General features: G+C 41.8%; 1 protein-coding gene across 1 annotated transcript in view; it reads left to right on the top strand.

Moving 5' to 3' along the window:
- SYTL5 (synaptotagmin like 5) overlaps nt 1–12,998 on the top strand; it is a 150,347-nt gene that overhangs the window by 82,961 nt on the left and 54,388 nt on the right. Inside the window, exons 4-5 of the mRNA XM_074983396.1 lie at nt 7,810–7,925; nt 9,155–9,287. Of these exons, the coding sequence (XP_074839497.1) occupies nt 7,810–7,925; nt 9,155–9,287 (249 nt within the window). The remainder of the gene's footprint in view (nt 1–7,809; nt 7,926–9,154; nt 9,288–12,998) is intronic.

Raw genomic sequence — 12,998 nt, forward strand, 5'->3', positions numbered from 1 at the left:
TAAAGAGTAAAATTGCAAGGCACATAGAAGAGCACGAATTGTTGGGCAAAAGTCAGCATGGTTTCTGCAGAGGGAAGTCGTGTCTGTCTAATCTATTAGAATTCTTTGAAGGGGTTAATAAACATGCGGACAAGGGGCACCCAGTGGACATAATATACCTAGATTTCCAGAAAGCCTTTGACACGGTCCCACACCAAAGGCTTTTATGTAAATTAGGTGGTCATGGGATAGGAGGAAAGGTCCTTTCATGGATCGGGAATTGGTTAAAAGACAGAAAACAAAGGGTTGGAATAAATGGTAAATTTTCACAATGGAGGGGGGTAACTAGTGGTGTTCCCCAGGGCTCAGTCCTGGGACCGATCCTGTTCAACTTGTTCATCAATGATCTAGAAAATGAGGTAAGCAGTGAGGTGGCAAAGTTTGCAGATGACACCAAGTTGTTCAGGACAGTCAAAAGCAAAAGGGATTGTGAAGAACTACAAAAAGATCTCAGCAAACTGAGTGATTGGGCAGCAAAATGGCAAATGAAATTTAATGTGGGTAAGTGTAAGGTAATGCATGTTGGAAAAAATAACCCAAATTACACGTACTACATGGTGGGGTCAAATTTAGCTACGACAGATCAGGAAAGGGATCTTGGAGTTATAGTGGATAGTTCTCTGAAGACATCCACGCAGTGTGCAGCGGCAGTTAGTAAGGCAAATAGGATGTTAGGAATTATTAAAAAAGGGATCGATAATAAGACAAAAGATATCATACTTCCCCTATATAAAACTATGGTACGCCCACATCTCGAGTACTGCGTGCAGATGTGGTCTCCTCACCTCAAAAAAGATATATTGGCATTAGAAAAGGTTCAGAAAAGGGCGACTAAGATGATTAGGGGCTTGGAAAGGGTCCCATATGGGGAGAGGCTAGAGAGACTGGGACTTTTCAGTTTGGAAAAGAGGCGATTGAGGGGCGATATGATAGAGGTATATAAAATCATGAATGGTGTGGAGAAAGTGAATATAGAAAAATTATTTACCTTTTCCCATAATACAAGAACTAGGGGACACCAAATGAAATTGATGGGTAGTAGGTTCAAAACTAATAAAAGGAAATTTTTCTTCACACAGCGCACAGTCAACCTGTGGAACTCCTTGCCCGAGGAGGCTGTGAAGGCCAGGACTCTATTAGGGTTTAAAAAAGAGCTTGATAAATTTTTGCAGGTCAGGTCCATAAATGGCTATTAGCCAGGGATAAAGTATGGTGCCCTAGCCTTCATAACAAGGGCAGGAGATGGATGGCAGGAGATAAATCACTTGTCTTCTGTTCTCCTTCTCTGGGGCACCTGGCATTGGCCACCGTCGGCAGATGGGATGCTGGGCTTGATGGACCTTTGGTCTGACCCAGTATGGCCATTCTTATGTTCTTATATTTACTTTATTGTTTTTTCCAGGCATACAGAGCTTCTCTTAAACCTTCTCTTTCATATTTCTACTTTTTCCTATGGGGTACTTCTTGAGGAAGGATTTTCCTTGAGGAATTCAAGCTGGGTCGTCCCTGGGGGAGCAGGCTGTCCTCCAACCTCTCAAGTTGGTGGGGAAGCCCAAACAAAATATGGTTGAGATACTGCTCTGTCTGCAAGGCTAGACTCCAGACAGCCTCTGAAATAGAGCAGTGCCTTCATAGTGACAGAGGATGATGCTCTGTAGTTGATTGGCATGGTTTGCCTGCCTCTCCACATCACAGCCACACATCAGTAGGAGACCTGCTGAGGCCAAGGTGGAGGAGCTTCATATCACCTCATGGTCAAAAAAAGGTCATATGCCTTTTCCATCATGCAGCTCCTCCTCTCAGGAAAGATTTCATGTTCTGTTCCTCTCCCTTCACTTTCTCTCTCCATCCCCCAAGGTCTTTTTTTCTCTGGTGAAAATGATTTATCATCCATTTTTGTGACCAGTGTTGCTCTGTATGCCATGTGATAGTCAGCCAGAGTCAATAGTCAGCCGTAGCTGCAGTTCTGCGGCTAGGTGTCCTATTTTGGCTTCACCCCAGGACTGTTGATGATCATTCAGAGCAGATTCTGTTGGTAAAACATTCTGTGGTCTTAAAGTCTTTCAGTACAGACCTCTCTGCTATGGTCATATGAGCTTTATAGGAATATAGATTGTTGTACCACTCAAAACAGCCCTTTCAGTCCCAGGCTGAAGAGAGAGAGAGTCACAGAGATCTCAGTTACGGCTGCTGCTTGTTCTGGAATAAAGGCATCTGCAAAAAATCACCAGATCCTCAGCACCATCCTCCCTGAGGGTTTTGAATGACACTTGAAGGATGGGTTAACAGAGCTCTTCATCAAATAGTTGATGAATGAAACAGATGCCATTTTAGATTTGGTACTCATTAGAGAGTTTCATAGATGAGGTAGTTTTAGGACACAGCCTTGGTTTGAGTGATCATGAGCAAATTCAATTTAAACTAAGTAAAAGGATAAACAAAAAATATAACATGAAATAAGAGTTCTTGATTTCAAAAGAGCAACTTTTAAGAAAGGAGTTAGTTAGGAAAGCATTCTGGACTAAAGAACTCAAGGATCTGGATGTGAAGAAGGCTTGAAATAACTTTAAGACAAAGCTACAGCATCTGTCTGAAGCCTGTATCTCGAATAACAGGAAAAATTCCTAGGAAAGGTTGCATACTAAGCTGAATGAGCACACATCCCAAACAGGTGATTAAGAAGAACCAGAAAACTTGCAAGGAATGGACGATAAGCAAGATCAATGAGGAAAGCTACCTCTTGGTGGTCAGAAAGTACAGGCACAGTGTCAGAACTGCCAAAAGCCAAGCAGGGTTGAGCTTTGCAAAGGGAACTAAAATCAACAGAGGAAAAAAACTGTAAAGCCATATAAAAAAGAAAATGTAGGATTACTAAGCACTGAGCATACTGTGGAGATTATCTAAGCCTGGCCTGACACCTGAACCAATACTTTGCCTCAGTTTTTAATAAGAGTAATGAGGAGTTTAGGGTAGTGGCAGAGTCACTAATGGGAATGAGGATATGGAGGTAGAAATTACTACAGCTGAGATGAAAGTTGAATTCAGACATTTTAATGGGGATTAAATGAGGGGGTCTAGGTAATCTGAATCCAGGAATATTAAAGGAACTGGGACATGAAATTGCAAGACCAATAGCAAGGAATTTTAATGAATCTCTAAACTGGAGTGTCATATGCTATAACTAGGGAATTGCTAATATACTTTTTTTTTTCCTAAAGGAGGAAAAAAGTGATCCAGGGAACTATGGGTTTATTAGGTTGACCTCAATTATACATAGGATCTTGGAGAAAGTTTTGAAAGAGAAAGTAGGTAAGGACATAGAGGTGAGTGGTAATTGGGGAAGAAAATACAACATAGTTTTATAAAAGGCAAATCATGCCAGACCAACCTCTTCCTTTTGAAATATCTGATTTTTTTTGTAGACAGTTCTTCTTCTCCAATTTAACTAATAATGTGAGAATTTAAAGTTGAATAAGGATCAGATATAGGGGAGACTACAGAGGGTCATACTGAAAGGTGAACTGTCAGGTTGGAGGGAGGTTACTAGTGGAATACTTAAGGGATCAGTCTTGGGATGGATATTATTTAACATTTCTATTACTGATCAAAATATTAGTACGTGCTAATAGAATTGGCAGATGACACAAAATTGGGAGCGATAGCCAATATGGAGAAGGACCAGAATACAATACAAGAAGATCTGGATGACTTCATAAATTGGACTGATAGAAAATGGATGAAATGTAATAGTGCAAAGTGCAAGGTCGTGCATTTAGGGACTAACACTACACATTTTTGGTAGAAGCTTCAGACTTATCAATTGAAAGCAAAAGAAAAGGAGAGAGACCTGTGCATACTGGTTGATTGCAGGATGACTATGAGCCTTAAATATAATTCAAGCTGTGGAAAAAAAAAAAAAGCTAATGCAGTCCTAGGACGCATCAGGCGTTTCCACTAAAGACAGGGAAGTGTTGACTGTATTTACACATTTTTTGACTTGGCTAGGTTATATTCTTTGGAGGGCCTGAGAAATATAAGAGTGTGTCTACATTAATTACCCCATGGATTGAAGCTGTTGTGATCAGTCCACCAGCCATCATTTATTACATCTGCTTAGACATAATAAATTAATCACAGAGTGCTCTCCCATCGATGCTGGTATGCCACCAAAATGAGAATAGCTGGTGTGAACAGGAGAGCAGCTGCCACCAACCTTACTGTATGCAAGACGCTCAAGTGAGTATGTCAACTTCAGCTGTGCTATGTACATAGCTGAAGTAAGTTGATGGCAGGGATTAATTTAGACAAGCCCTAATCTAAGTAGTTCAGCCAGGCAAGGGATGCAGAAGGCTCTGCTCATCACAGCTATAAGACAAAAAAGATGGAAATATAGCCAATATAGATTAGCCTGGGGGGGATGTTAATGTAGGAATCTTAAAATATATTAAATTAAATATATTTTAGTGTTTATCTGTGCGTGAATAAATCTTCCTCAGAGGAGAGACAATTGTGATATTGGTGCATAGATTTTTTGGGGTGAGGAGATGCGTTGGTGTTACTAGTGGAGCCATACAAGTGTACAGCCGCTTTTGTGGTTTTATGCCTGTAACAGAGTGCTGGGAGTTGGTGATGAGCCAGCACTGTGATCCCTTAGGCATCAGTCAGCTCCCCTGGAAAGGCTCATTGGAGATCTGTAAGTTAATTGGCAGATCAGGCTGGGAGATTGGATTAGCCCATCAGCAGCGAGTATTAAAAGGACACAAGAAAAAAGTAGTACAGAAGAGAAGGGGTGTAGCCAGGGCTAGTGGAGTCCAGTGTGTGCACAGATCTTAAGGAAGGAAACTTCTGCTCCACTCAGCCCTGCAGGATAGGGCTATCGGTAGAGAGACGCTCCATATAATAATGCTACGTAGGATAGGATTGCACCATACTGAAGTATAAACAAAGAATTAGACCATCTTGCACTGCCCAGATATCTGTACAATATGGCTATGTCTGCACTAGAAGCATCTGTCTACAGAAATTACTGACGGAAGAGATGTTCCGACAAAACTTCTGTCAACAGATCATGTCTACACATAAAACCAGATTGATCTTTTGATCCACTTTAACAAAAGGGACGCCTCCCAGAGTGTCTGTGCAGCTTTTTAGTCTACAGTTGCTGTTGACAAAACACATTTTGTGTGTGGATGCTCCATGAGTTTTGTTGACAACCCTCTAATGTAGACGTAGCCTATATGCTCATTAATACATTCATTTTCCCCTCAACATGGGAAAGATGAACAGCCTTTGTTCACATAGCTGAGCTTTTTCCCTTTGTATATCAGACAACACACAGTGTTATAGGTGAAATATAAAATAGCTTTGAAGTGATTATAGGTGATAGTAAACAAATGAAAACATTATGTGGCAAATAAACTTCACAAAATAAGATTTATACATATTAGGATGTGCATTATCATTTTTTCACCTTTACTGACGATACAAGCAGGGCACATGTTAGAAATCCCTTTACCCTGGGACTAGCACTTCTCCCAGGTCAGTCTTTGTTCTTCAGGTGCTCTTGGCAGTTCTCTTGTGGCTCCAAGATGATGTCATTGCCGACCTTATATAGCTTTTCCATATCATGAAAATGCTTTGTTTGAAGCTTAATTCCCAATTTGATTTGTAGAAAAATACAAGCACCGAAAGGGAGTTTAAAGTCATGAGGTTTGGTCACATGCATTTACATGCCTTGCTGCGTGCTAGCTGCAATGTCTCATAGGTGGGCTAAAATGTTCACAGGAAGGCTAAACTGTTCCATGGTTCACTTTCTTTGCTGATGACCAATTAGCATTATTTAGCATCTTCATTATTCATTCCATTAAAGGCTAAAGTTGTGGGTGTTACCCGGAGTAAGCACATTTGAAATACAAATATGTATTCACACCTTGAGATACAAAAAAGTTACCAGTACACAAATAGTATAGAATATTCAGCAAATTATAACTTTTCCAGTGACAATTTACATGACCGTTCTTGTACATGCATTTATGCCATTTATCACAACAATATTACTGTGATGAATGGGGGAGGGGTGCACTAGCACAGCTGAGGTGTCTGAGCATGGGAATGGAATGCGTCCTGTTACAATACCACATTATGCACTCCTGGAAATGCCTCTTAGTGTTTGGTTGTTGAGTTCAATAAGCTCACAGGTGTCAAGAAGAACCATTGTAGTAATTTTTAAATAGCTAGAGAGGCCAGTAAGCACTCAGGATTCAACACAGCCTGAAGTAACTCCATTCTCCCCTCCCACCACTTTATCTAAATTTAAAAAAAAAAAAAAAAGAGGAAAAAAAAAAGCTTTTGTACCATCTGTAGAGTGGTTTCTGTTAGTATTAAACAGTTGTGAGCTAAGACAGTCCTAAATCGGGCTTATTTATTTTACTTTAGGAACATTTTGATGAACTTTGTTCCTTCTGAGAATGAGGGCTGGTGGTAGTTAAATAATCAAGCGAATGGCAAGCAGGCGGTGGGTAAGCGTCCTTGCACAATTCTGCTAGCATACCTTGCTTCCGAACACTGCTTTGCTGGACCGCGTTGAGCCTCCTCTTAGCAGAAACTGAATGTGTGGTTCAGTTTTGGTGATTATGAGAGTTGGAATGGGACCACCAAACTGCTTTTCGCTCATCCCTAAGCAGGGCTTCTAGGAATGAGGGGACACTCAAGATTGTTATGTCTGCATTGCTGCTGGGGGCGTATTTTGTTACGGGAGTAGATGTCAGACCAGCTTACACACTGCTCCAGTGAGATCAGTTCATATTGTTTTCTCAATTTTACATTCGAAGAGCTGAGATATTGAGGCCTGAACTTTCAGAAATCCAATTAATTGCGGGTGCTCGAGATGTCTGTGGACTTGATTCTTCAGAGTATTTAGCATTATACATGCTCATATGTTCAAAGCACAGTTTCCATTGGCTTCAGATGTAGCTGTGATTGCTCAGCACTTCTGCAAATCAGATCCTAAAGTCTCGTATTGCTAGCCCATAAAATGAGGAAAAACCCTGAAAAAATTGGATTTCAGTTATTTATCCCACACCACGCGGCATCTCTGCACAGAGGCAGCCATAGAATCCAGTTTCCCAGGGCAACACTTAGTTGCCTTAATCGTGAGAGCCTTCTTTCTCTTCCTGCACTCTTTTGCCTCAGTCACCATAAAGCTTCCAACTTTTCTGCCAAAAACAAAGCAGAGCTTCTGCAAGTATGGCCTTCTACTTCTGTGGCCCTAAGCTTGTCTGTCGTCTTCTGCCCTACTGTGGCTTTTTCACCATGCCTGCTTCGCCGCCTCTCTATCCCCCATCCCATCTCTTCATAAGCATTTTTGGGAGGAGGGTATTGAAAATGAAAACTGAAAATGTTTGTAGGACGCTCATAACAACCCAAGAACTTCTCACTTCCATTGACAGTCAAAATGTTCTGATTTTTTTTGTTTTCCCTGAACCAATGAAAATGTTGACTCAAATGAATTTTTCATACAAGCCTTCATTTAACCGAAAAGCCATTTTACACTTGGGAAATAGGTGTTTTCACTGTGTTTCTACCAGATCTGTTCTGTTCTATTGTGGTTTTTTTCCAACCTAACTTTTGATTCTTTAGCTTGTAGTGTACAACTGTGATCCAATTTTGTATGCTTGCATGTTGGGTGGATGACGTCTTGAAAATTTAAGAAACAGTTTTGGCTGGTTGGATCAGTTCATGTGTGCATTTTGTTTTTTCCTTCTTATGTAGACAGCTAAGGATAGTGACAGGTGAATGGTTTTTTGAAGAGAGGGCAAAGCGCTTCAAACAGTCCAACCTCCTTGGAACTGATGTTGTCAGACAATCCATCCTACGCAAAGTCCCAGGTAAAAAATAAGAACACGCAAGAAAATCTGTTCTCTGTGTAGACTTATATTTTAAACCTAGTTGTCAAAATGCTTTAACCTTCATATTATAGAATTCATAGTCTGTGTCAGTAGTTGTAATGGTCATAAACTGTAAGGTCAGAAGGGACCATTGTGAACATCTAGTCCAGGGCTGGGTAAGATATGGCCCAACAAACTTACTGGCTGTATGCCAGCTTATTGCTAGCACTTCATTCTGAGGCAACATCTTGTCTTTTCCTTTTACCTAGCTACCCATGGCACATGCATGGGCTTGCTCACACACAACAATGTGGTGTACTTCTTTGATCCAACAGGGGATAGCACATGTGACATTCTGCAGACATTCTGCCCCTAAGTCTTACCATCACAAGATTAAGTGTTAAGGTTTATTTCTGAATACTAGGGTCCTTCCTCTCAGATGATCTATTTTAATAGTTCACCCATTAGCCACCATCTAAGCACAGCCTTTGTTACTAGGTAGTATTATCATATCCAGCAGTTAAGTTATGGCAACTGAGTGTATTTAGAAAGGAGGATGGCTGGCTTACATTAAAATATAATTACTTTGAATTCTGATATTCTATTTGGCAAAAGGCTGACTTTTTTGGTGTGTGCGTGCCACCTCAGTGATTACCCACTGCCATACGACTTGCATTCCTGGTTTTCTATTTATTTTATGGAAGATATCAAGATGTGTATTTTGTTTTTTATTTCTGTGTTTGTATATTTTTGTTTGTATATTTTTGTCAAATAGAGAAGAAATATGAGAAGAAAAAGTAATGTCCCAGGCATTTTGTTGACATTTTCCTCTTGTTGAAAATATCTGTAATGCAGAGAATGTGCTGTCTCACACACACCAGTGAAAGCTGCAATCAGCTGCAAAGTATGGGCTTTTTCATGTTTCCCCATCACTAAATGTGCTTATTTTATTAATTTATCACCACCAAAGTTTGGGGCATAATTCAGTGGAAACGTTGAAAAACAAACCAATCCGAAAACCACCAACCCACCTGCACAATACTTGCAAAATAATTAAATTGAAATTGATTGCTTTTGTGATGCCTTTTAAAACAAACTGAGCTGTGCAAAAATGGCTTTATGATAGCCTAAAAAGGGTTAATGGTTAGTTAAAAACAGACTTTTGTCCAGTACACATTTGGCCTATGTCGCCTGTATTGCTCTGATTTTTTTTTCCCCTCCCTGTTCAGATGATGTTTCCAGTAAGACAGAAGGACGACAAGCCAAAGATCACGTTCAGGACTATGTGGAGCAAAGGCCAGACACACCATCTTCTTCCGCAAGTGGGCAGAAATTAATGTTCAGTGGACCCAGAAAGATAGGGTAAAGCCTTGACCTTTGGGAACAGATCAGTCAAAATTCATCACTTCTGAGCAGGTTTCCTTTGAGTCTCTCCGGCCCCTCTCTCTCCCTCTCTCCAGTATTCCACCTCAGACCAACATCTCCCAGGGTTAGAAACAATCTGCTTTGAAACAGCTGCTATAAGTAGACTGCAATCTCCTAGGAAATACAGCTATAATTACCTTTTGCTACAAGGCAGCAGCAAAAGGCAAAGGCAGCTATTGGATTTTACCTCCTGGTAAGAGGTTACACTTTGCATTTGAGCCATGTAAGTGAGATTCTCCTCTGAAAAATAGCTGTAAATATGACACTTTGAAGATTCATGTTTGTTTCCTCCCAGTGGCTTTCACATGAAATTAACTCACTTTATAAAGAATAAGAAATTTTGCTTCTACCTTCCGGCTCAGTAAACTCACCCTGGGGTCTGAGAGCTGTTTTTTTCCTTTTATGAATCTTCTTCAACAAAAAGCTATTGCTTGAGCATGTAATGACCACAGTGACATCTGTGCAACCCCATTGTCTTTAGGATATCCCCTCAGTAATGCTGTCTGCAGAGCACAAAAAAATACACGTGCCATGGAACTGAATATTTGTTACTGGGGTATAAATTGGTGCTGTGTATGAGGAGAACAGAACTCAACTTAACTCTTAGATCCTAGGCTGAGTGAGATAAGCCTGCAATTAGAAAAATAACTTTTTACCAGTAAATTGAGGAAACTCTGACATGGAATATAGATCTCGTAGTCACTTTTCATAGGAGAAGCATTTGTGTAAGAGTCGCTATCCAAATTCATCTACAGCAGCAGTGGGCAAATGCCAGCCCACAGGTTGGGTCTGGTTCACCAGGGTTAGCCTCTGACAGGCAGTCAGCTTCTGTATTTACCTGTGCCTTTGCAGGTAGGGGTGCTCACAGCTCCCATTGGCTGCGGATCATCATTCCTGGTCAATGGGTGCTGCTGGAAGTAGTGTTCTGGTCCACCACAACTTCCTGCAGCTCTCATTGGCTGGGAACTGTGATCCATGGCCCCTGAGCACCGCAATCCCCCGTACCTGCAGAGGCTTAGGTAAATATAGCAGCAGTGGCCTGCCAGGAACTAGCCCTGGGAAACTGCCACTCTCTTATTGCCTGCCCCTGATGTAGAGTATGTAAATATGGGGGCTCTGGTGGTTAAGGGAATAAAGGAGTGAACTGGACCTCTGACAGTCAGTCAGAAACTTCACTTGATTTTGTCTCATTACAATGGATAAAAGAAGCAGATGCTGCTTCTGAGTACTCCTGTGCTGCAGATGAAAGGGGTACAGCTTAAGGAATCGGGAACACTAAAAATTGCATTTAATTATGGTTCATGTAGATAATATTCATAGTGAAGGTGTACTGAAACTTTGCCGCCTCAGTGGAATGGAGCTTTTCTCATGTTTGCTCTGAGCATTTAATAGCACCATAACTAAATGATTAGAGAACTGATGTATGCCTGTTTTTTATCTTCCCTTTTGATTGTGATTCACACACAAAAGGGAATATCTGCTGTGGTTAAAATTTTCAAAGGGGTAGATTTTCTGCAGAAAAATCTAGGAAAACATGGGAAGTGTAATCTTGGATCGGATGCAAGCACCACTAGAACCTACCACTGACCTTGTTCAAATCAGGTACCCAGGAGGAAAGTGTAAGAATCCCTTACTAGGCAAATTTGGGGTGATCTGTCCCTCTTATTGGTCCTTATCATGGCCTCTCAGAGGTAGTTTGGTTGAATCCCCAAACACAAGGTTTAGTGACCCTTCCAAAATTTTATCATTACTCTTCAGAACGCTGAATAGTCTAATTAGTGATGTACGTATCCAATTGCTTTTTGAATCACGATAATGTTTTGGCTTTGAGTGTCCTATGAAAATGAGTTCCACTGTCTAATCACTGAGAAAAAATTTATTTGCTCAGTTGTGAATTTGCTTGCTTTTTATTTAGTTGAGTGTCCCTTTGTTTTTGTGTTAGGAGACAGGGAGAAGAGAAGCTGCTGTTCTACTTTCTCTAGACTACTGATTTATAATGTCCCCTTGTGTTCACCTCCTTACTATAGTAAACCATCCCAGTCTTTTCAGTCTCCACATAAGAGTTTTTCCAGCTACCTGCCCTCTCCCTCCGCCCTCATTCTCCTCATCCTTCTCTGAACCACTTTAGTTCTATAATTTCCTCCTTGAGACGGGGTGACTGGCGTGGTACGCAGTGCTCTTCATTGAGTACTTGTCTCTCTGTGTATTGTCTGTGGGTGCATATTTGCTCTGTGTGGTTAAGGCTGAAAGATTTATTAACAGCAGCATCTGTTGGCCCATGTCTGTGCTCTACGCCTCCTTGTGCTCTAAACCAGACAGATAAAGGGTGGCCTGGACCCACGCCCTTCCCAGTTCCATACTCTTACTCATGGTCTGAGATGGAGCCCTACAGTTTTTCCACAGCTTTTGCTAGTATTCCTACATGAGTTTTTTCTTAGCTAGATACCTGTTAGGGGGTTTCCCACCATTTGGGGCTTTCAGTATGCAGACACTTCCAGGCTTTTAGCTCTGTCTAGCCTGTTGCCAGGCCGTCCCAGGTAGTGACTTTCACAAGAGCTGCCTGTACTGTCTTAGGGAGCAGACGTTCTCTGCAAATGTGAAATCTGCCATTTCTTTGCTCTTTGGACCAGATGGATGTGGGAGTTCTGACTCAGCAGGCACTTAATGGAACCGGAATGAGGAGCAGTAACCAGTCTAGGAGACAGGAACTTGGTGTCAGGGGTATGGGCACAGGCTGGCCTAGTGACTAGTTGCTCAGACAAGAGGTGGGAGGAGCAGAAAGCTTTATGCCGAGCGGTGTCCAATCAGCAGTGTGCTGCCATTCCCCCATCTCGTGTCCTGGCTTTGCTTGGCTACCCCATGGGCCCGAGTTGGGGACGCCTGTCGTGCCTGACATTATCTAAGTGGAAGCAGGAGGAGGTTAAGGTTGGCATCCCTGTAAGAAAAGAAGTGCATTGCCTCAAATTCCCTGAGAGCAAGAATGCTTCTGTCCTACCCTCAGTACCAAGTGAGACCTCACACCGAGGTATGAGTGTGCCTGGAGCTTACAGAAATTTGTGTTGGCAATGAGAGCTAAGAGTGCTCTGAAAACATTGGTAGGAGTGTGACTGCACTACCTAAAGATAGAAGAAGCTATTCACGTTCTGCACTTCTACTACTATGCTACAAGAAGACCACCTTGTGCAAAATTGCACTGGGGGATCCACCTAATGCTCAGAGCCCCTCACATTCTCCACCTATTACACCTGCATATTGCTTTCTCAGAGTTCACAGTCAACATGAGTCCAGAGTTTTTGCTTCTTTCAGACCCGGTAGTGCCCAGGGACATAGGTGCAATGGTAACACACTGCATGTTGAATATGAATACCAGCCATGCTGCAGTGGCTCTAGTAATGAACTTGCAGCTCATTCTACCCGACAAGCTATCACAAGGCAAATGGTACCATCAGCTATATTGGTGGAACTGGACATCTCTTGTTCTTCTGATGAGAACAAGTATTGGCGCCAGTGGTTCCACCAATGGTCATGCTCCCTCTTAATGAGGCCATACTGGCAGCTGCTAAGGTGGTGGGGCACACTCAAGCCACCTGTGCCACTTCCCCAAAAGGGCAGGCAAAAAATCCTTTGTTCCGTCATAGGCCACGGAAT

This window comes from Carettochelys insculpta, chromosome 1 (genome assembly GCF_033958435.1).
Source record: "Carettochelys insculpta isolate YL-2023 chromosome 1, ASM3395843v1, whole genome shotgun sequence".
Classification (NCBI taxonomy): domain Eukaryota; kingdom Metazoa; phylum Chordata; order Testudines; family Carettochelyidae; genus Carettochelys; species Carettochelys insculpta.